Genomic DNA, 23,253 nt, shown 5'->3' with positions numbered 1-23,253 from the left:
GTCAAGGGCAGAGAGCCCAGGCCCTGGAGATAGGCGAGGCTGTGTTCTCTTCTCAGCTCTGGCACGAGCTGGCTGTGTGATCTTAGGCAGATAACTCAACCTCTCTGAGACTCAGTCTCCTGGAGATAACAATCATGATGATTACATGAAATAGTGTCTGGCACATGCTTCAAACCTTGCCTCGTTCGTGGTAGGGGCAGTAAATGCCCTGACTTACCCACTCTTTCTGGGTATGCCCACTCCCCAGGATCAGAGGGGGCACAGAATAGCTACTGGGCTCTGGGGGCAAGCTCCGTCAGGGGAGGACAGGAAGTGCAATTGGATCTATGATCCTGGGGTACCAGACCCGCCCAAGGGCCAGCTCCCAGAGGGAAGCTCATGCCCATGCCCAACACTGCTAATTTCGGGGGGCAGAGGAGTAAGGGGGTTGCCCAGACCAACCCCTCGCCTCCTGCCAGCCAAGGCACTCACCCTGTGGTGCTCTCCACTCTCCCTGAAGCTTCCAGATAACCGAAGTTCATCCTTTCCCTTGTGAGTTGGGGTCTTGGTTTGGTTTTATGATTGCTTTTTAGCCAGTTTTATGGAAACCTTCCTGAGATGTCTTAGGAGCACCTTTTTCTCCAGATCAACATATATGTGTCTTGTCAATTTTGCTTGACGACTCAGGGTGCTGTGGAAAGGAGACGTCCCTGCCCCCACACTAAACGACCCTGGGCTGTTGGGGTGTGGACTTTCCCCTGAATGCTCCTGTTAGCTGGCAGGCCCCCCACCGTCCTCCCAGCTGCCTTTGGAACCTGCTGGCCACTGCCCCTGGGGCTGGCGCAAGGGAGATAAACAAGTTTTACCAAATCATTGTTCTTAATTTGCAGTGAGGCCAAAGCTTGGGCTCCGAACTGAGCTCTGTTCTAAAGACTTTTTTTTTTTTTTTTTTTTTTACTGTTCAGAGGCCTTTGATTCCTTCACTTCCCCAGAACTGGCTGAGTTCCCGGAGTTGAGGTTGCCTTGAAGTCTGACTGCTGAAGGAGAAAAAGAGTTTCCGTCCATTTTGTTGTTAACTCAATTCAGAGTCTGAGCTGGTAACATAAAAATGCCAAACATCCTGGATAGCCTTTCCTAAACTAGGTTGTTTTGGCAAATACAGATATGAAACCGGGGAGGACAGAACAAAAGAAGTCCCAGATGTGGGCTGAGGTATGCCAAGTGGGGATCACCCCAAAGAGGCCCAAATTTTAGGGCGGCCACAAGCCAGAAAAATCTCCCCCGGGTTTGGGGGTTGGCATGCAGTTGCCCACATTTTTATCTTGCCACGTAAGAATATAAAATCATAACCGCCATATAAGTTCATTCTCATTTCAGAAAAGAAAGGAAAAAGAATCAAGAAAAAGGCCATCTTTTTCAAATTAAGTGGATTTAACTTTGTAAAAAAACAAACTTACTATGTGGTTCTCTGCTTTTCCTCTTTTGCCATGGGGGGAAAACCTTCGTCACGAACCTGTCAGCTGACCAGCTTTTGCAAAGCCCCAGGCGGGATCAAGACTTGGGAGCTGGATACCAGAACTCCTGGGTCCGGGTCCGGGGAAGCCCCCGTGCTGTTGTGTGGGAGGGGGCTGGGTATTCCTGGCCCCTCTGGAGCAGAGACACAGTCCGGCTTTGCATCCAGAGCTCACCTCTTGTTAGTTGTAGGATGCTGCAGAAGACGCGTGTGCCTCAGTTTCCCATCTAAAATGCCAGCAGGGGGGTGCCTGGGTGGCTCAGTCATTAAGCGTCTGCCTTCGGCTCGGGTCGTGATCCCGGGGTCCTGGGATGGAGCCCCGCATCGGGCTCCCTGCTCGGCGGGAAGCCTGTTTCTCCCTCTCCCACTCGCCCTGCTTGTGTTCCCTCTCTCGCTGTGTCTCTGTCAAATAAATAAAATCTTAAAAAAAATAAAAGAAAATGGCAGCAGGGACCATGCACACCTCGTGGGCCCGGGATGAGGCCACGTATCTGGCACCCAGTGCTTGCTCACTCAGTGTTTTTTTTTTTTTTTTTTTTAAAAATTTTTTTTTTTTTTTTGACAGAGAGAGACACAGCGAGAGAGGGAACATAAGCAGGGGAGGTGGGAGAGGGAGAAGCAGGCCTCCCGCCGAGCAGGGAGCCCGATGCGGGGCTCGATGCGGGGCTCGATGCGGGGCTCGATGCGGGGCTCGATGCGGGGCTTGATGCGGGGCTCGATCCCAGGACCCTGGGATCATGACCTGAGCCGAAGGCAGACGCTTAACGACTGAGCCACCCAGGCGCCCCTGCTCACTCAGTGTTTGCTGGTGCCTTTTCAGTGGGGCTCCCACGGTTCTGTGCGGGTCTGTGTATGTTCAAATGAGTCCAGGGACAGGAGGGATCTTCGGGGACAGGAAGCATCCAGGCCAGGGAGCAGAGACACGGTGGATTGGACCCCTGGCAACGCAAGGCTGGGCTGGCCCTATGGCTCCAGCCGCTCAGTGAAGTCTCCAGAGATCATACCCAGCTCCGTTTCCCAGGTGCTGAAATTTTATTTAACAAAGGCCCTCGGCAGACACAGGGCAGAAGAGGGGGCTGTGGGTACAGAGGTGGGGCTGAAACCCCCACTCCCACCCCCCCACACACACACTCTGACATTCTCTCCTGAACACTGACGTGTGCGTGTGAGCATGGGTGTGTGCACCTGTCCGGGCGGGTGCAGATGTGTGCACACACCTGTACGCGCACGTGGTCACTGTATGAGTGCGCGTGTGCATGCACAGATGCAGGTATGTACGTGTGTCTGTGGTATATGCAGGAGCACAAAGGAATTTAAAAGTTGGTTCTGACCTCTCTCTCTCCCTTTCCACCTGTTCTCCCCTTCCTTTTTCGCCCTTTCTCCCTTTCCAGTAATAAAAAAAGACAAGCTGCAGAGGGGACTAGAAGAGGGCCAGGGGACCTGAGAGTCACACGGACCTGGGTCTGAATCCCAGCTCTGCCAGTCCCCATCCCAAGCCTCAGCGTCGCACCTGTGGGATTAGAGTGTTTGCCTGCCAGGCTGTACCACGGGCGAGTGAGCGCATTCGGAACAGCCGGCAGTGGGCCTGGGGCGTCGCAGGCTCTGGGCTCAGGAGGCTGGGTTCACAGCCTGTTCTGTAGGTTTCTGGCAGGGTGAGCTTGGGCAGTTTCTCGCCCTCTCTGTGCCCTGTGTGTCTCTTGCCGGGGCTGTGAGGGCTAAGTGAGTGATGTACGGAATGCTCTCAGACCGGTGCTTGGCACACAGTGGTAGCTTTATAACGGCAGCTATTAAAATGTGTATGAGGGCGCCTGGGTGGCTCAGTTGGTTAAGCGACTGCCTTCGGCTCAGGTCATGATCCTGGAGTCCCTGGATCGAGTCCCGCATCGGGCTCCCTGCTCAGCAGGGAGTCTGCTTCTCCCTCTGACCCTCCCGACCCTCCCTCCTCTCATGCTCTCTCTCTCTCAGTCTCTCTCTCTCAAATAAATAAATAAAATCTTAAAAAAAAAAAATGTGTATGAAGAAGCATTTAGAGAAAAAGAAAAACCAAAAAAGCATTTAGACTTTTCAGGAGGGATGGAACTGTTCTAATATTAGATTGTGCTGATGGTTGCGCCACCCTGTAAATTAACTAAAAATCATTAAGTCGTACGCTTAAAACGGGTAAGTTTTATAGTATATAAATTATACCTCAATAAATCTGTTTTTTTAATAAAGCATTCAGAGCCGAGTTGCAGAATAATACATGCAGTATTTGTGAGGTTTTAAACTGTGTAAAACAATACTTCTCTAATACAAATATGCATAGTAAAAATATCAAAGGCAGCCCGGGGGAGGGGGTCCACGTCAGCTTCGTAATTATGCTTGCCCCCCCCCCCAGGGTGGGCATGGGACCCAGGAAAGGAAAGTTTTATCTGTGATATTTTACGGTATTGGTATTTTTAAAAGACTGGGAATCCAGGCCACGGTGTCACAGAAACCAGAGAACAAAATGGCAGGGGAAGCGGGCGAGTGAAGGACCCACACTGGAGGCTCGGCGTCCGGAGGTCACTTCCTTATTTCGAGACTTCTGGGCTGAAATGTGATTATGCGTCGCGCTTTGGGCAATTTTCAAGGTTATAATTCACTTTTTTTTTTTTTTTAAGTTAAAAACCCTCTCCAAAAAAAGATGAAAATGTTCTTTTTGTTGAGAATGCTTTTGGGTTTGTTATGTTAATCTCTATACTCTATACTCTTACGTATTGAAATTCAAAATAGTTAAAACAAGATAATGGCCTGCCTTGCAGGCTGGGGTGAGGGTTGTAGAGGGTAAGGAGCCTCCTCTGGGACTACAGACTGAAGCACGTGGGTGGGGGTGAGGGGGGTCAGGCCTGGAGCATTGCCTTGGTCCTCCCTCCTCAACCAGGGTGGCCCTGGGGTTGCCTCAGTCCCCATGGGGGCAGCTGGGCTGCAGCGGCCCCTCAGCCTGCTTCCCCCCCCCCAACCCTGCCCCTGGCTCCCAGACGCCCTGAGCGCTGGCAGACAGTTGGCAAAGGGGCCTCAGACAGCCCCCCTGATTTACCAGGCTCTCCACGTCTCCTGGCTGATGGATGACCTGTGCTTTCCCTCTCTCCTCCCTCTAAATGCCTCTGTCTCCAAGGCCACCCGCCCAGAGTGGGAGCGCGTGCGCAGGTGGGGAGGAGCTGGGCAGCCTGGCAGGGCCTCTGTGGGCCTTCCCTGCCTCCTTCCACCCAGCAGCCCTGCCTGTAACCTCGAGGTCTCGCCCACAGCCAGAGCTAGGCCTGGTTGGCCGGGGACTGCCTAGGCCTGGTTGTCCGGGGACTGCCTAGGTGCTCAGATCCCTCCCCTTTGACCACTGTGAATTGAGCTCCACCAGCCATGGGCCAGGCTCAGTGCTAGATCCCTGCCCCCAGGGAGCTCCCAGACAATAAACAATAAACAGGACCTGAACACTGCCTCTTTGGGAGGGTTGTCAGGCCTCTCTAGGAGACAGTCTTGAGTTGAGATCTAAAAGTTGAGAATGAGCCACACAGGGAGTGATTTGGTGCAAGAATATTTTGGAAAAGGAGCTGGCTAGGTACCCCTGGGTGGCTCAGTCGGTTAAGAGACTGACTTCGGCTCAGGTCATGATCTCTGGGTCCTGGGATGGAGTCCCATGTGGGGCTCTCACTCAGCGTGGAGTCTGCTTGTCTTTCTGCCCCTCCCCCTGCTCGTGGTGTGTGTGCTCTCTCTCCCTCTCTCTCTCAAATAAATAAATAAAATCTTGAAAAAGAAAGAAAAGGAAGGAAGGAAGGCAGAAAGAAAAGGAGCTGGCCAGTACAAATGCTCTGAGGCAAGTCCATGCTTCTGTTCAGGGGCGTGCAGACAGGGGAGGTATGGAGTCTCAAGCCCCATCCCCGACACAAAGTTACTGGATGACCTTGGACAGGTTGGGTCACCTCTCAGGACCTCACTTTCCATGTTAGTAAAGATGGGCCAGGGTTGTGATTCCCAGGCTCCACTCTGGGCCTACAGCCTGGGCTCCCTGGGGGTGAGTCCTGAGAACCTCCCAGGGGGTTCAAAATCACCTCAAGTAAGACCCCACACCTCGAGGGCCACAAAGATGGAGCAGTCTCGTCCAGGTCCTCAAGAAATTTGACACCATGGGGAGACAGACTCTTCAACTAAAATCACAAGCTGTGTGACAAGCCCCATCATGGTGTCACAGACATGGCCACAAGGGGGCTACTGTGGGAAGAACACCTGAGTAGGGCGTGGAGGGCAGCACAGGAACGAGCTGGCAGGTCAGGGAGGGGTGAAGGCAGCAGGCGGAGGCGTGGCGGCCCCACCAGTGGGTGTGATTGGGCCCCAGCCTGTGCAGTGGGACAGGCTCCAGAGGAGCTGGAAGAACGCTTCACTGTCCCCGACTCTTTGACTCTAAATACAGATGCCAAGTGCTCTACACACTCGCCCAGAAGGCAGGCAGAACCAGTGGGTTGGCAGCATCCAGGGGCGGTGTGACACTCAGCAGGGCAACAGGCCTCCAGCCTCCACCCCGTGGACCCCCTGCACCCCTGAAGCTCCAGCCAGCTCAACCACAAACAGTTCTGCAAACAGCCATACTCTCCCACCCCCCCTTTAGTGCGGACTGACCGTGGCCCCTGCAAGGACCCCTCCCCCCTCCTCCACTGCCTTTGTGGGCTGTCTCTTTCTCAGCCTTGGGTTTCAGAGACCCAGAAGCTAGGGTGGGGGGCAGAGCTGCCACTGCTAACCCCACTCCCCTACCCAGACGCTGGGCTCTCTCGGGAGGGCTGGGGGTGAGCCCTGCAGGAGTGTGGGCCCCAGGGCAGGGGTCCCATGAACGGGGAGGATGGACCCAGAGCTGGCAAATAGCATGGAGGACGTTAAGCAAACCTCATCCAGCCTCAACATCCCCTCACACACTTGCAAAGAGCTGTGCTTGGTTACCTTCAGCTTAAATATGTGTGGCCAACTTGGACTGTCAATGGGAGTTGGGGGAATACTGTCACTGTCACAGCCGGGGTGACAGAGCTGAACACATCGGGGCTGCTGATGGTCAAGGGCACGGATTCTGGAACCAAACTGCCTGGGCTCAAATGTTGGTTCTGGCTCTTTTTAGCTGTGAGACATTGGCCAATGGACTCAACCTCGTGGACTTAATGAAAACTATTTTATTGTAATAATTATATGTTTCTGTCAATGCGCAGTAGAGAAATATAACCAGCACACCGATTTCCGTCACAGATTCTATTGTGAGGACAAAGCTAAGCCGAAGATTTAAAGCAGTTTTAAAGCAAGTTGATTTTTTTTTTTTTTTAAAGATTTTATTTATTTATTTGACAGAGAGAGACACAGCGAGAGAGGGAACACAAGCAGGGGGAGTGGGAGAGGGAGAAGCAGGCTTCGCTCTGAGCAGGGAGCCCGATGCGGGGCTCGATCCCAGGACTCTGGGATGCTGACCTGAGCCAAAGGCAGATGCCTAATGACTGAGCCACCCAGGCACCCCTAATTTGTGCATTTTTAAAAAAGATTTTATTTATTTATTTGTCAGAGAGAGAGAGGGAGAGGGAACACAAGCAGGGGGAGTGGAAGGGGGAGAAGCAGGCTTCCCGCGGAGCAGGGAGCCCGATGCGGGGCTCCATCCCAGGACCCTGGGATCATGACCTGAGCCGAAGGCAGACGCTTAACGATTGAGCCACCCAGGCGCCCCTAAAGCAAGTTGATTTTTAAAGAAAAATATAAAGTAAATAATGCAGGTCACAGCTGAGAGGCTGGCTCTTAAGTGACAGAGCTTAGGGGCTGCTAATTTAGGGGCCTACTTGGCTCTGCTCTGGGCTTTCATAGGGGGCCAATGGTTTTCAAACTGTCCTTCAGACCCTGGGACCCCCAGAAGGCTGGGGCAGGTGGAGATCCATGGCCTCTCGGGCAACAGAGTGGTCAGTAGCTGTAGGGGACCATGAAGGAAGCTACTCTGCCCTGGGAGCTAGGCACCCCCACATCTGGTGTCTGATCCCACACTCTGTCTGGGCTGCAGAATTGGTTTAGGAACTAGCATGGCCACAGGGCATGGCAGGGCCCAGGGTGAGACCATAGGGGATGGGGGCCAAAATGAGGCTACTGGGAAGGTGGTTGGCAGTTAAGCGGTCCAGACTGGGTCCGCGGGAAGGACATGGGGAGGATCATGTATGTGTTGATGGAGGCTGGGATGCAGCATGGTGGTAGGAGCCTCAGAGGGATTTGGGGGAACTCCACTGCCAAGGGATGGAGCAAGGTGCTGAAATGGTGGGGGAGGCCCAGGTCATCAGAAGTCTTATTCATAGTTTTATAGGGGCGCCTGGGTGGCTCAGGCGTTAAGCGTCTGCCTTCGGCTCAGGTCATGATCCCAGGGTCCTGGGATCGAGCCCCGCATCGGGCTCCCTGCTCTGCGGGAAGCCTGCTTCTCTCTCTCCCACTCCCCCTGCTTGTGTTCCCTCTCTCGCTGTGTCTCTCTCTGTCAAATAAATAAATAAAATCTTTAAAAAAAAAAAAAAAAAGAAGTCTTATTCACAGAGCAGCAAGAATCTCTGAGACATAGGGACAGGGATGAGAGGGAAGCCAGCAGTGCGAGGAAGCGTGCAGCTAGGGAAGCTTAGAGATGCATGGGCACTCAGGCCCCCAGGTCGATGGGGACGGGAGTCCTGCTGGAGTGTTAGGCAGTGCTCAGCCAAGGTGAGGCCTCAGGAGCTGCCCCCTCTGCCCAGGGGAGGACCCGGGAAGTCAGAGCGCCCTCCAGTGGAGAGTCCTGTCTTGGTGGGTCCAGGGGCTGGCTCCTGGCTCCCACCATCCCAGCCATGGAGCCGGGATTAGGACTTGCCTTCAGCGCTGGAAATACAGACAGTGACGTTTCAAATAATTACAATTTTTTAATTGAGGTATAATTTACATATATTTGTGTAGGGGTACAACATCATGATTCGATATTTGCATATATTGTGAGCTGATCAACATAGTAAGTCTAGTTAACATCCATCACCACAGTTATCTTTTTTTTTTCCTCGTGACGAGAACTTTTAAGATCTGCTCTTGGGGCAGCTGGGTGGCTCAGTCGGTAAGTGTCTGATTTTTTTTTTTTTAAGATTTTTATTTATTTATTTGAGAGAGAGAATGAGATAGAGAGAGCATGAGAGGAGGGAGGGTCAGAGGGAGAAGCAGACTCCCTGCCAAGCTGGGAGCCCGACGCGGGACTCGATCCCGGGACTCCAGGATCATGACCTGAGCCGAAGGCAGTCGCTTAACCGACTGAGCCACCCAGGCGCCCCAAGTGTCTGATTCTTGATCTCAGCTCAGATCTTGATCGCAGGGTGGTGGGTTCAAGCCCAGAGGTATCTTACGCACATATGAAAATATGCATGTATGTATGTGTCCTCTTATTCATATACTGTTTATGCCTCTTTTTTTAAAATTAAAAAAAATTTTTTTTTTAATTCATGAAAGTCAGAGAGAGAGAGAGAGAGGCAGAGGCAGAGGGAGAGAAGCAGACTCCCCGCCTAGCAGGGAGCCCGATGCAGGACTCGATCCCAGGACCCTGGGATCATGACCTGAGCCGAAGGCAGACGCTTAACCATCTGAGCCACCCAGGCGCCCCTCTTTATGCCTCTTTTTTAATTTAACTGTACTTCTGAGGCGAAAAGGTTTTTAGTGCCTCAGAATATCAATGGATCTTCCATATCAGGACTCATAAGCTGCCTTGTGCTTCCTGATGGCTGCACATTATTCCACCACACAGGTGACTCCTTCTGTATTTGACCTACCCCCGTACTGATAGAAACTCTTCAATTTTCAATTCTCTACATGTATCTATTGGCAGCACATGCCCACCCTTCGCAACAAAGGTTTAAGAGCAGCGAGTAAGCAAGGAGAACGAATTCAGTACAACGAGATGTCCTTTCTCAGCAATCAGACTAACAAAAAGTGAGGTCTGGAAACACCACATGTGATGCGGATGTGGAGAAAGAAGAACTCTTACACAAGGCTGGAGGGAATGGAAATGGTCATAACGGCTTTGGAGAGCACTGGGGTGCTACCCTGTCAAGCTAAAGTTACCTATGTCCTTCTGCCCAGCAATTCCCTCTCTGGGGAACTGTAAAAGTACTGTCACATGTGGGCCAGGAAATAAGAATATCCATGACAACGGGTTTATAGCAATAGCAAAGCATGGGATTCAGCCTGAATGTCCAACAGTGGGAAAAAGGAGAAAGAAGTTGTGCTATGGGGGCGCCCAGGTGGCTCAGTCGATTAGGTGACTGCCTTCAGCTCGGGTCATGATCTCAGGGTCCTGGGATCGAGCCCCGCATCGGGCTCCCTGCCCAACAGGAGGCCTGCTTCTCCCTCTCCCACTCCCCCTGCTTGTGTTCCCTCTCTCGCTGTCTCTCTCTCTGTCAAATAAATAAATAAAAATCTAAAAAAAAAAAAAAAGTTGTGCCGTGTTCACGCAGTGGAATATTACACTGTGATGAAAACAAATAAGCTACAGCTCCATGCAACCACAGGAATAAATGTCACAAACCATAGTAAGTGAAAAAAATCAGTTGAATAAGGATATGTACCATATGATACCATTTATATGAAATTTTAAAACACGCAAAACATACCATGCATTGTTTACAGATGCATATGCATTTAGTAAATGTACAAATGGACACGTGTTGTGATGATCATCAAATTCGAGCTAGTGACATCCCCTGGGGAGGAATACGAGGCATTTCAAATCCGCCTGTATTTGCTTTTAATTGTGGTAATTGGATGTTTAGCTTTTTGAGGAGCCTGTAATGTTTTATTTCTAAGCTGGCTGGTGGGTTTAAGCAGTCTTTAGATTATCCTCTGGGCCTTTTTTGTATGACTGAAATATTTCACAAGTTTTATTTTATTTTATTTTCATTTTATTATTATTTTTTAAAGATTTTATTTATTTATTTGAGACAGAGAGCATGAGAGGGAGGAGGGTCAGAGGGAGAAGCAGGCTCCCCGCCGAGCAGGGAGCCCGATGCGGGACTCGATCCCGGGACTCCAGGATCACGACCTGAGCCGAAGGCAGTCGCTCAACCGACTGAGCCACCCAGGCGCCCCTTATTTTATTTTTCTTAATATTTTATTTATTTGACAGAGAGAGACACAGTGAGAGAGGGAACACAAGCAGGGGGAGCGGGAGAGGGAGAAGCAGGCTTCCCACTGAGCAGGGAGTCTGATTTGGGGCTCGATCCCAGGGCCCTGGGATTATGACCCGAGCCGAAGGCAGACGCTTAATGACTGAGTCACCCAGGCACCCTATTTCATAAATTTTAAAAAGTAGAACGAGTTACCTGAACTTTAAAAGTAGAATGAATTAAAATTGGAATCCACCATTTGCACTGTGAATGCTTTCTGAATTGCATCATTTTTTTAAAATGAACTTATTTCTTTTTTTTTTAAGATTTTATTTATTTATTTGACAACGAGAGACACAGCAAGAGAAGAGACACAAGCAGGGGGAATGGAAGAGGGAGAAGCAGGCTTCCCCAGAAGCAGGGAGCCCGATGCGGGGCTCCATCCCAGGACCCTGGGATCATGACCTGAGCCCAAGGCAGACGCTTAATGACTGAGCCACCCAGGCGCCCTGAACTGCATCATTAATATAAAGCTGTTTGAGGGAACATTTGCAGCTGTTGACCTGGGTTTCAACATTACCAGTTAGAGCTCCTGCCCATTCTAACCTCCCCTAATGCTGACATGGCCACCCCGGTCCCAGAGACACTCAGACAAGACCCTGGGCCCCGGCGGCTCCAGGGTGGTGGGGGCCCTCCCTCATCTGTGCTGTCTCCCAAGCCTCAGGCAACACCCCTGTCCTCTAGCAGGTCATTTCTGGAGCTGCCCCTAAGGATTCAGCCTTATCCTTTGCTGGCATCCAATCTTCTGCCAGAGGCAGCCTGATCCGAGGCTCAGCCCCTCCTGGCAGGTGAGACTCTCACCTGGGTCTCCTTCCCGTCTAGCAGCGCAGACCCCACCCTGCAGGGAGGGAGACCGAGCCCGTGATCCTTCCACGCAACTGCTGGGTGTGTCCCAGCTCTGCTTCGTGTGACCTTGGGCCAGTCCCCCATCTCCGCAGGCCTGTTTCCTCACACGGGAATGGAGGGGGGCGGGTGAGGGGCTCACACATCTGTGGTCCACACAGCACCAGACAGGTGCCCCCGAAGGGGGAGGTGACGAGCATCTCTAAGCCACTTAGCCCTTCCCTGCAGCTCCAGGAACATCTGACATCTGAAAAACAACATCATCTGGTAAGTGTTACCTTTTCCCCACTAGTAGGCCTAATGCTAGTAAATGTGTGTAAGGTGTTTATGAGAATGTGCATAATAAATGACCACACCCAGTGTGCCCCTCAGCAGCCACAGGGCTACCCTGCAGACGCAGGGCCTCACTTACTCGGCCCTCCACCACTCCTGCACTGAGGCCGCCGTGCGGGGCAAGGAGGGGGCATCGGTCTGCCCTCCATCACTAGAATCTAAAGAAAAACGGGACTTCATCACCAGGCCCCCTGCAGAACTAACACAGGGCCTGCCACAGGGGAGGGGCTCAATAAATACTTGGAAAAGTATGGATTCTCAAGAGCCCCCGGAAGGCATCTCCATCAACCAGCCACAGTGCTGAGAATTCCTCCATCAGCCCCTCTTTTGGGTAAAAGAGTCCTATGAATATAGAGAAGGTTCGTTCAGCACAACATGCCAAGAGTTCCTCCAGCAATCCGGGAAGAGTGGAAATTGGGGGTACATGTCAGGCCAGGGCCAGGGAGGGCCCTTCCTCCCCAGGCCCGTGGACCCCAGCCAGCAAGAGATGCCAACCAAGGACATTTAGCCAAGTGCAGGATCATTTCCTCTAAGATGCCTGTCACCTCGTGGAAGGGAAGGCTTTAACTGGTCATTCTCAGCCAGGAAAGAAGTCACAATGCCCAAAGTGGTGTGTGTGGGACTTTGCCAAAGCACTCTAGAAATTCCAACACCCACCCCCACCTGGGTGTTTCACACTGAACAGTGTGGAAGCAGCAAAACGGGTTGAGAATCACTGTATTAAACCTCAGCACCTTCTAACCGAGCGATTCTCATAAAAATAACTGTGCATAAAAATAATTCAGGGGTGCTTGTTAAGATACATCCTCAGTCTTCACACTTATCTGAGTCAGTGGGTGTGAGGTAGGGACCTGGAATCTGCGTTATTAACAAGCGTCCTGCAGGTACAGACCCCTGGGCCATCCTTCGAGGAACCCACTTCTACCTCATTGGACGGGGTTGCTAGAAGCCTGTTAGGAGAAGCAGGTGTGGCGGGGAAGCGTGGGCCCAGGGTTCCTGAGGGCTGTGACCAAGGGCAGACTGTCCCACTTAACTTTAAGGGCCGATCCAGCTGCCAACATGGAAGGCTCATGGGCACCCCAACATGATGAGGTCTGGACAGGTCCAGCGGCTTAGAGATCCTCATTCCTGCCAGCCGGCACCCCAGCCTTGGCAAGTGCATTCACTTCTCCAAGCATCCGGTCTTTGCAACAGACAAGAAGAGGGTGGCCCACTGCACTTCACTGGTAGAGAAACTGAGGCAGGCACAGGGCATATGGAGATGGTTTGCACCAAGAAGGTAGGGGCAAGAGAATTATAATTGACTGAGTGCCTGTTGCATGCCGGGCACTTTATATCCATCCTCATCAGTGAAGCAACTTGCCCAAAGTCAGACACACCTAGGAGCTGGGAGACACTGGTTTTGAATCCAAATTTGCCTGACTCCCAGCCCATACTTTCTAGAAAATGGACACCTGCCCAGATAACACCAATTCTACCCCTCCAGGGGACTCTACCCCATCACAGTGGGGCTCAGAGCTGGAGGAACTCAGACCTCAGAGTGGCTTTCTATTTTGCCACCTGCGGGAGGCTGGCCCCACATACGCCACCTCTTTCTCCAAGGGACATCCCAAGGCTCCCTGACTCAGTGCTTTGGAGGCTGGCCCTGCTTCACTTCTTCCAGACCCTCTGAGAGCCAGCAGCTGCAGAGCCAAAAGCTGTGAGTTGATCCTCCAAACAGCCAGACCCACAGGTCAAGAGGCCAGAGGGAGAGGTCAGCACCCTTCTATTCCCACCCCCACTGAGCACAGAGGTATACCTTTTTTTAAAGATTTTATTTATTTATTAGAGAGAGAGTGTGAGCACAAGCAGGGGGAAGGACAGAGGGAGAGAAAGAAGTAGACTCCCCACTGAGCAGGGAGCCCGATGCAGGGCTCAATGCGGGGCTCGATCCCAGGACCCTGGGATCATGACCTGAGCTGAAGGCAGACGCTTAACGACTGAGCCACCCAGGCGCCCCTGTGCCTGAGCTTTAATTTCCTCACCTGAACATGAGAACAGTGTATCCTGTAAGGAATAATGTAAGGAATCAATGCGATGAGCGCTGTGAATGTTCTTGATACAGCAGAGTGACTGCCACCACCCAGGGCAGAACCGACCACAAAACAGCACATGGTTCTCCCATCATTTCTCACCAGTGAGACTTGTCTCCCAAGGGAAGGGAGAAGAGAAAGCCAACGCTCTTGAGCACCTCTGACCTGTCGTTTTCTGTGCTAGCAGGGGCCTCACCATAATGCTGTTAGGTTGGAATTAGCCCCATTTCACAGCCGAGAAAACTGAGGTTCAAAGAGCTCAAAGGATCTGTCAGAACGTAGCAGCTGAAGTGATGAGAAAGGGCCTCTTCTCTCTTCTCTCTGCTCCCCACCCCTTTCAAGGGGTTATGGTGGAGGGAGGGACGCAGGCTTGGGGCCCCTCATCCAGGCTCATGGAAGGGACCCAGCCAAGAAGATAAGCATTTCTGGTGTGTCACTAGACACCAGGGAGTAAACAGGATTCTGTCCCGGCCCCGGGCTTTCCGGAGACACACCTGCGTAAGCAGCGGCCATTCCCCCAGAGCTGCGTTCCCGGAAAGCACTGGGGCTGGGCTGTCCAGATTTGTTTAGTTATCTGACCGCCTGGGAGGCCTGAGCCCCTGGCAGGCGGCGCCCTGCCTCCGCACCTCTGCCCCATCCATCACTCTCTGGGAAGGTGTCTTCTGCCCAGGCCCCCGGCTGCTCTCCGCTCTCCTGACCACTCAAGGTTCTCACCCACCCTGTGCCCACGGGGAGAGGGGGGACGGGATTCTCGAGCTGCTCACTAACCGTGTGAGGGACTGGCTCAGGCTGACGGAGAGTGTGTGTCTGTGTGTGACTGAGAGGAAGTGTGAACACACTGTGCCCACAATGACCTTGGACCACTGAGGATGTACATGTCCTAGCGGTGTGGCAGCAACCTGTCCCCACACTCCTAGGAGTGTGGCCGTGTGTCCCGCTGAAGTGGGGTGGGGGGAGGGCTGCGCTCGGAGTCCCCCGATCACTTCCAGGGGCGTGTTTGTGTGTCCCGCCGGGCGGGTGTGTGCCGGGGGCGTCCTGGACCACGGCAGCCTCAGCCAGCTCCGTATGGGTACGTGTCTGTGTGTGTCCCGCAAGTGTGGGCCAGGGGACGCTTGTGCCGAGCGTCTGCACACGCTCCTACGTGCTCGGAGAGATCTGGCACCCCCGCGTGCGTCCTGGGAGAGTGAGCAGAACGCAACAAGGGCGGGCACGGGCTCCCGGCTCCGCTTCCCCGCGCTCCTGCCAGTGTGCACGAGGGGAAGGCGCGCGGTGCCCGCGGGTGTGCGCGCGCCGCTGCCAGCGCGAGTGAGTGCGGCGCCGCTCGGCTCGCTCCGCTCCGCGCCCGCCCGCGCAGCCCGCACACTCAACGCCGCTTGGTTGCTGCCGAGTGACGCGAGCTGGGCCCGCCCCCCGCCTGCCGGCCTCCCCCCTCCCCTCCCCTCCCCGGCACTCACTAGCCGGCCGCCGCCGAGCAGGCAGCAGCCGCAGCAGGGCCGTCCGGGGGCGCCGCCGGCGATGCCCGCAGCCCTCGCCGCGCCCCGCCGGGCCTGCTGAGCCGCCCCCGCCCCCCCTCCCCACCCCGGGCCGCGCCCGGGCGGGGCCGCGCTGCCTGCATGACCCTCCGGCGGCGCGGGGAGAAGGCGACCATCAGCATCCAGGAGCATATGGCCATCGACGTGTGCCCCGGCCCCATCCGGCCCATCAAGCAGATCTCCGACTACTTCCCCCGCTTCCCGCGGGGCCTGCCCCCGGCCGCCGGGCCCCGCGCCAATGCGCCCCCGGACGCCCCCGCGCGCCCCGCCGCCGCCAGCGCCGGCCGTCGCAGCCCCTCCGACGGCGCCCGCGCGGACGACGAGGATGTCGACCAGCTCTTCGGAGCCTACGGCGCCAGCCCGGGCCCCGGCCCCGGCCCCAGCCCGGCGCGGCCGCCCGCCAAGCCGCCCGAGGACGAGCCGGACGCCGACGGCTACGAGTCGGACGACTGCAGTAAGTTTCCAACTCGCCGACTTCCCGCCCCCTCCCCCGGCCCGGCCTCCGCCGCGCTCCCCCGACCTCGCCGGTCCCCCGGCCCCCTGCGGTCTCCCCTTTCGCCGGCATCCACCCCCCGCCCGTGGCGGCCCCTCGCCTGCTCCGTGCGCCCTCCGCGCGCCCTGCAGACCTGCTCTGTTGCGGTGGGAAGTTTGGGGGCGCCCCTTGAAGGCGTCCCATTTGCGGGGCCCGGTTCTCCGAGCCCGCGCCGCGCCCCCTCTCGGCCCGCCCGCGGGGAGCTCCGGTGCGGGCGGCGGCTTTTGTTCCCGGGAAGGGCGGAGCTGCGCCCGGGGGAGACACCAGTTGCTGCCGGCCGCGCGGTCCTCCCGGCCCGGGAGCCCGCTGCGGGCCGGCCTCGCAGCCGAGGGGCCGGGCTGGGGCGGGAGGAGGAGAGGCCGGGGGCTGGGGCCGGGCCGGCCTCCCGAGTGGGCCCGGCGGCCCGCAGAGCGCAGCGGCTCTGCTGGCGCCCGGGCGGAGCACCAGAGCACCGCGGGGCCGCTTGTCCTTTGGAAAAACCTTAGCCGTTCCTCCTCCCGCGTCCGTGGACCCCGCCGCGGCGCTCTCCCGGGCCGCCGACCTTCGCCCACCTGTTACGCCCGCTTGACACCGCCAGGAAGGGCCCCCCCTCCCCGGGCTGAACCCCGAGCCCCAGGGAGTGGGCAAGCGCCGGGGTCCCCGGGGCCGAGGCCCGGCCGGCGGGCGTTCCTCGCCTTTCCGGTCTCTGAAGGTGCCTGCCGCGCAGGACCCGGGACTGGAGGGGAAACCGAGGCCGAGGAGGTCGCCGCCTGGTTCGGAAGGGGTTGGAGCGAGATGGGGGTGGGGGTGGGAGGTAGCGCTGCTCGCTAGGGCCCCAGCCCCGCCGTAGCCCCAGCCGCGTCACTGTCAGATCTGCCACACCAGCCCTGCCCCGGAGGTGGACCTTTCTGGGTAGGGGTCTCGCCGGCTTAGCCGAGGGCCGCTCGGCCGGGTCCCCCGCGTGCAGCGCAGCGAGGGTGGCCGCGCCTGGTTTGGATGTTCACGTGGGCCTAGGGCCGGGGGTGGTGGTGGGGGGCGGCTGGAGTTTCCCCAAGCATAAAATGTGTCTCTGGAAGCTGAAGGTGGAGACTACCAGTGCCACTGGGGGAGGCGGCCAACCTCTCATCGGCCTACCTAGGGAGGCCCGGCAGGAGAGAGCTGGAGGAGGCCTGTCCTCCGCCCTCCGGGGAGGGGAAACTGTCCCCTGTGCACTTTGTGGGGGCCTGGACCTCGGCACTCTGGCCGCAGCCGGGTGTACTGAGGCCGGACAGCGCGGCCTGGGGGTGGGGAGCAGTCCTCTCCCTCCGCTTTCCTACCAGCTTGGGGAAATTGGGTCGAGAGTTTATGCCCTCGGGGCCGTGCCCTGGATCTTCCCCACCCCCCAGCTCCTGGCACCCTGGGCAGATCACACCTCCTCCCCTGCCGTGCATCTGGGCAGGCCCTAACTGGGACCCAAGCCACCCCTTTGGAGGCCCTGAACCCAAAGCCACCTCCAGAAGAAAGGGTAGGGAAAGTCCCAAACTCAGGCCCACTGCCTCACCTCCAGCCCATCGACTCCAGTCCTTCCTTCAGTGAGCACTGTCCCAGCAGCAGAGAGTGGGAAAAGGGGAACGGGACTGGGTCTCGGGACCCAGGGAGCTCATGTGTCCTAGCAGGGGACAGACTCACTTGAGGTCTGCAGTGCAAGGCCATCCTGGACACAGCCTTGCCAGCCTGAATGGTGGGCTGGCCACACCCAGATCACCACGCAGTCTGCTGAAAAGAGCTAAGGAGGAGGGCGTGTGGCTGAGCCAGGGCCAGCTTGGGCCCCCTCGTCCCCTTCAACGAGCAGCCCGCCCCAGCCTTGGCTCCCATCAGTGGCTGAGCAGACTTCCCAGGCACGGGAACACAGAAATCTTGGCTCCTTCTTGTGGTGGGACCGGGTTCTGGCGCGGAACTGCTCTCCAGCCCATACCCCAGACCCAGGCCCCCTCTCGACTCTGACAACCAGATCCTGAGAATTAGCCTAAGTGATTCAAGCCAGATGGTTCATTACGGCTTTAGCCAGGGTTATGCTATTTGCTGCCCTAATTATTGGATTATCTCTATTCTAACAAAAAGAAATTAGGGCGGTTATTCTGTTGTCCAAGGTTGAGAATGAAGTGCTATTTATTTATTCAGCCTTTTTTCCCCCTTCTCTTTAAAGCTCATCCTTTATTAAGTCACCTCAAGACCCAAGCACAAAATTCACACGTTCCAAACTGATCTAATAGGGGGCAATGATGGGGTGCAAAGGCAGTGAGCGTTGGGTTTAGAAGTGTCCTCCCTCCCACTGGTCCACAGTGTGGCCTGGCCAAGCTGGACTCTGCTGCCTGCTGCCCACCAGCCAGGCCCCGGGACCCACCGTCCACAGGTGCCCCTCCCCTGCCCTTGCTCTCCCACCCAGCCACCACCTGTGGAAACCCAGGCCCTTCTTCATAGCTGTAAGGACTAGAATGTTTGGGTTGCAAGTAACAGAAAATGGAAAGTGTCTTAAACTATGGGGACAGTTGGGATCCCGTGACACCCAAGTAGGTGTATGCAGTGGCTCATCGGCATCCTCAGAGGTGATGGCTCTGTCCCCCTTTCCCCCTGGCTGTCCTCTGCTCCCCTTAGGCTGACCTCCTTCCTGGTCCTGGGTGGCTGCTTCAGGTCCGGGTGTCACATGTAACAGTAAGATCCTCAGTTTGACAAGGACACGTTTCCTTGCCCGTATCTCAGTTGAAAATCGAGGCAAGCTCTCCCAGAGTCCCCAGGAGACCTGCCCTTCTGTCCCATCGGCCAGCCTGGCATCACATACCCGTGCTGACACTGCCCCTGCGTGGTTCGCGCCAGGCTGGGTCAGGAGTGGTGCCCATGGAGGCCCGGGGCAGGGATGGAGTGAAGGAAGCGCCGTCCCCAAGGCCCTCAGCTGGGAGCGGTTCCCAGTCCCCGCTGGCTGTGAGCCCCCTTCCTTGGAGCCCAGTCATGTACCACCCAGACCATAGTTTTAGGTACTCAACATTACAAGACCAGCTGTACGTCAGGCACTGTGCGAGACTCAAGAATGCCTGAGACTCAGTCTCTGACATGAGGGAGTTCATGGAAACCGAGAGGCGCAAATAGCCCAGCAGTGACAACAGGGAGGCAGGAACCCCAACGGGAAGCGCTGGTTTGCACAGAGTTTACCCACAGAGAAGGCTGTGCTCCGAGCCTGGGAGAAGGGAGGAAGCAGGCTGGCTGAGTAGAAGGAGGACAGAGAGGTGCTCCTGGCAGGGGGACTGCTGTGTGCACAGGTAGAGGTGGAAGAAATAGCCCAGCAGAGGTGCCATAGTCAAGTGGCTAAAGTAAGGGGAAAAGATCCATGATGAGGCCCAAGTGGTCATATCACAGAGGGCCTTGAATGCTACACCAAGGAGGTTAAACTGAGTCCAGGAGGCTGTGTGAACCTTTGAATAATTTAAAGAAGGAGATTGAATAGACTTCTGAAGGTCCTAAAGTTCTAATTCTCTGCCTCTGAGCTCCTGGGAAGCGGGGACAGATGACTCATTCTTCTTTGTACCCCCTGCAATGCTTGGCTCAGTGCCTCAGTTTTCCCAACTATGAAATGCTTTCAGCTCAGGCTTGACCATTTTTCTGTGGTTCTTGCCACAGTTTTTAAAAACTATTTGAGAGGCTGACATTTCTCTTCAAAAAAAAAAAAGAAAGAAAGAAAGAAAGAAAAAGAACAGCCAGGGCCGATTTCCTATTCCCAAGGGTATACGGGTGAGGAAGGTCCAGGTGCAAACCAAGGTCAGAATGATGTTGTCAGTCCCCATCAGCAGAGCAAAGGGACGTTTGGCCTTAGAGGAACCGACCAGGGCTTGAGCCTGATTTTCTCTGAATTAGCCCCATTAAAGCTCTATAATTATCGACAGGCGGGTGACAACTCTCCAAAGGCCATTAGTGACCAACCCTCATTATTTTTCCAAGGATGTAAACTTCAGCCAGGACATGTGATTTCCATGGGCGGAGGGCAGGACTCTGTGGCTCAAGCAGACGAGCCCCTTCGCTTGCCCTTAGGGCCCTCCTCACCTGCACCACAAGCCCACAGCTGTGTTTCCAACTCAGAGGCCCCTCTAGGATGGCAGCCCAGCCTCCCCGTCCCTGAGAGCCACTCTGCTTTTCTCTCTCTGTTTCTCCACGGTATCCCCCTAAGATTTCAGCTCCACAAAGTAGCAGACAAAAAAAAAAAAAAATGTTGGAAGCCACTAGGCTTTAAGACAGGAACTGTCAGGATGGAAGTGAAGAGGCCTGGATTCTATGTCCAGTTCTGCTGGGCCACCCTGACCAGGTCACCTCCCCTCTCTGAGCCTCATTTCTCAATGGGAAATGAAGACTTTGGACTGTAAGATCCACCACCAGCAGATCTCTAAAAATGGTGACCACGCTTCTATTAATAAACTATTATTTCTTACAAAACCTCCATTGGAGTTCAAAAAAAAAATCATCGCGTGGAGGGGGCGCTGGGTGCTCTGTTCCTTCCTGGGAATGGATGACGGGTTTTGGTTTCACTGAGCCGTGTCAGTCCTCCTTAAACAGGGATGTCTGCAGAGCCAGCAAAAGGGGCTCCTCTCTTCTCCTGGACCTGAGTTTCACGGTGGGGAGCAGGTTGCCCCACCGTCTGGCTGGCTGTCCTTCTCTGGGAGCAGGAAGCGGGCAGAGATTGTGGAGTGTGCATTTTAACACGTGGGCATCACCAAATCCCCGCTCCTGTGAACAGCGGAGAGCGAACTGGCTTGAACAGACCGGCTGTGTAGACTGAACATCTGCTCTTTGTTGGTGTCACTGGCGTGGCTGAGGCATGGTCCCTCCTGTCTGGAGGCTGACGTCTTGAGAGAACAAGCCATGGGTAGGCCTGACCAGAACAGCAGACTGATGGACTGTACGTCAAGCCAACAGCTTTGGAGACTATTATAAAAGCATGGACCCGGGCGCCTGGGTGGCTCAGTCGTTAAGCGTCTGCCTTCGGCTCAGGTCATGATCCCAGGGTCCTGGGATCGAGCCCCGCATCGGGCTCCCTGCTCGGCGGGGAGCCTGCTTCTCCCTCTCCCGCTCCCCCTGCTTGTGTTCCTGCTCTCGCTGTCTCTCTCTGTCAAATAAATAAAATCTTAAAAAAAAAAAAAAAAGCATGGACCGGGAGAATCTTGGGCCCATGGCTGTGTTCGTTGTAACAGGCATGGTGATACGTGCCTCGCTTCCGGCCCCCCCACCTGTCCATCTGCATAGATGGGAGCCCGGGTACATGCAGCAAAAGGCCAGATACAGTTACAGCACCAAAGCACACAGACTCTACTTAGGCACCTTGGGCTCCACTCAGGGCCTGTTGACTCAAAGTTTGGACCCAATTCTAGCAAGTATTTGCGCCTGGTTTCATAGAAGAAACGAGTGACTATTGAGAAGGAAGGAGGGCTGTTTGTGCTATCAGAGGCAAGTATTCTAAGAGGAGTTTCAAGTTGATGGCAAAGGAGGAGGCAGACGAATGGAGAAAACCTAGGAAAACCTCAAGAAGTGGCTCCTGGGGATCCCTGGGCCTGGGCCGCGACCGTGGTGCCCAGAACGGTCGTCGTGGTCCTCGCGATGCCTCAGGTCATGCAGAAGAGTGTAAGTGACTGTTTGTATATTCTCGTCACAAAGCCTGGGAGGGGAGTGATCCAGTTTGGAATGAGTTCATTCCAGAAGGCATCTCAGAGGAGCAAGTACAGTTATCTAGAAAATTCACCTAAATGGATCTGCTCCTTCTATCATTACGTACTGAGCTGTTCTGTACCCCAGGGGCTGTTGAAGCACAATGCCGTGCGGTGGATACTATTGTGTGACCAAAGTCACACAGCAAAGATGCTGATGAGGAGACTGAGCACAGAGGCTAGAAACGCTGTCTAAAGTCACACAGCAAGGAAGCGTGCAGCCAGGACTTGACCCCGGGGTCAGGTGGCAGAGGGCGGGTCTCAGTGCCCCACATGTGCCCTCCCAGGCAAGCACAGAGACCGGGCCGGGTGCCTTACTTACCCTGTCTCAGGAGCTAGAGAGCAAGACAAATGCAACTCAGTGCCCGCACCTCAGAATAAAGGGCAGCTCCGCACACATGGGCCTTAATTTGCCCATTTCTCTGCAAAGCCAAATGCTGCCATGCTGGGGGGCCCCACAGCAGCCCAGGGATCTGCAGGCAGACGGCATCTGCTCAGCTCTGGCCTTGTCATGCAAAAGCAACCATGGACCAGATGTAAAGAAATGAGCGTGGCCAGGCTCGGCATGAATCTAGAACCATGTTGGGTGCCGCTGGCAAGAAAAACAGAGCCCCGCCCTCCCCCCTGCCTCTCCCAGTCGCCTAGCCCCCCACCTCCTGCTGGTCTGAGGTCCGAATGCCCTTTCCCCCCCCAGCACCACTGTGCGCTGGCCAACTCTTACTCAATCTTTCATGGCTCAGGTGAAGCATCACCTCCTCTGGGGAGCCCTCCCTGGTGGCCCCCATTCAGAGCAGGGCAAGGAGAACCCCTTGAACCTCTATCGCTCCTGGCTTACCAGGCTCTGCTAGGGCTGATTCTTTTCATCTGTTTCTCCCATTAAGCTATGCTTTCCTTGGGGCAGGAACCCCGCCTTATTGGTATTTTCATCCCTAGAGTCCGGCTTATTGTAATAAGGCTTGGTAAAGAAGAATGAATGAATGATTGAATGAATGAATGAATGAATGGGATGGCAGTTGGAGCAGCTCAGCAGTCTGTGCACAGGATCTGGGTTTCTAAAGACATCCTGTCAATGTGCATCCTGCTGTCCGGAGACTTGCCCCCTGGGGCCTCCCCCACCCTCCCCCCTGCAATCCCCACCTTCACGCCAGGAGCCACGTGAACATGGCCGGCCGCAGCTGCCGCGTGTGATTGTCCCCGAGGGCTTGCTGTTGCACCCAGTTAGGGCTGCACGCTCTGCCCTGCCCTAGGGAATCGCCTGCCCTTTCAGAGGCTGGCAGGTAGCAGGGTGAGGACCCAGCTGGCTCCTCGCAGCCGGCCCTTGGGCCCCCCAAGGGACCAGAGAGACTGGGGAGCCGCAGCCCTAAGTGTTGCTCGGGGTGGATCAGCCAGTCAGCCCAGCCAGGGCCCAGAGCTTCTCACGGCCCTGTCTGTTCTGCCTTCTCACACAACCCCTGGGACATTTAACAGGTCAGGGAAACTGAGGCATGGAGCCAAGCTGGCAGTTGCACAAGGAGGACAGGAGGACAGGAACCTTTAGCTGAGTGTCCTGTACAGGGGGCACAGCAGGC

At 55.3% G+C, this 23,253-nt stretch overlaps 1 protein-coding gene across 1 annotated transcript in view; it reads left to right on the top strand.

Annotated features, from left to right (window-relative positions):
• The first annotated feature begins 15,532 nt into the window (after positions 1-15,532).
• The window catches only part of DOC2B (double C2 domain beta), a 29,835-nt gene continuing 22,114 nt past the window's right edge, over positions 15,533-23,253 (top strand). Inside the window, exon 1 of the mRNA XM_021704021.1 lies at positions 15,533-15,905. Within this exon, the coding sequence (XP_021559696.1) occupies positions 15,533-15,905 (373 nt within the window). The remainder of the gene's footprint in view (positions 15,906-23,253) is intronic.

The sequence above is a fragment of the Neomonachus schauinslandi genome, chromosome 15 (assembly GCF_002201575.2).
Source record: "Neomonachus schauinslandi chromosome 15, ASM220157v2, whole genome shotgun sequence".
NCBI classification, from domain to species: Eukaryota; Metazoa; Chordata; class Mammalia; order Carnivora; family Phocidae; genus Neomonachus; species Neomonachus schauinslandi.
The sequence above is the reverse complement of the archived record's forward strand: the minus strand, read 5'-3'. Positions and strand labels throughout refer to the sequence as shown.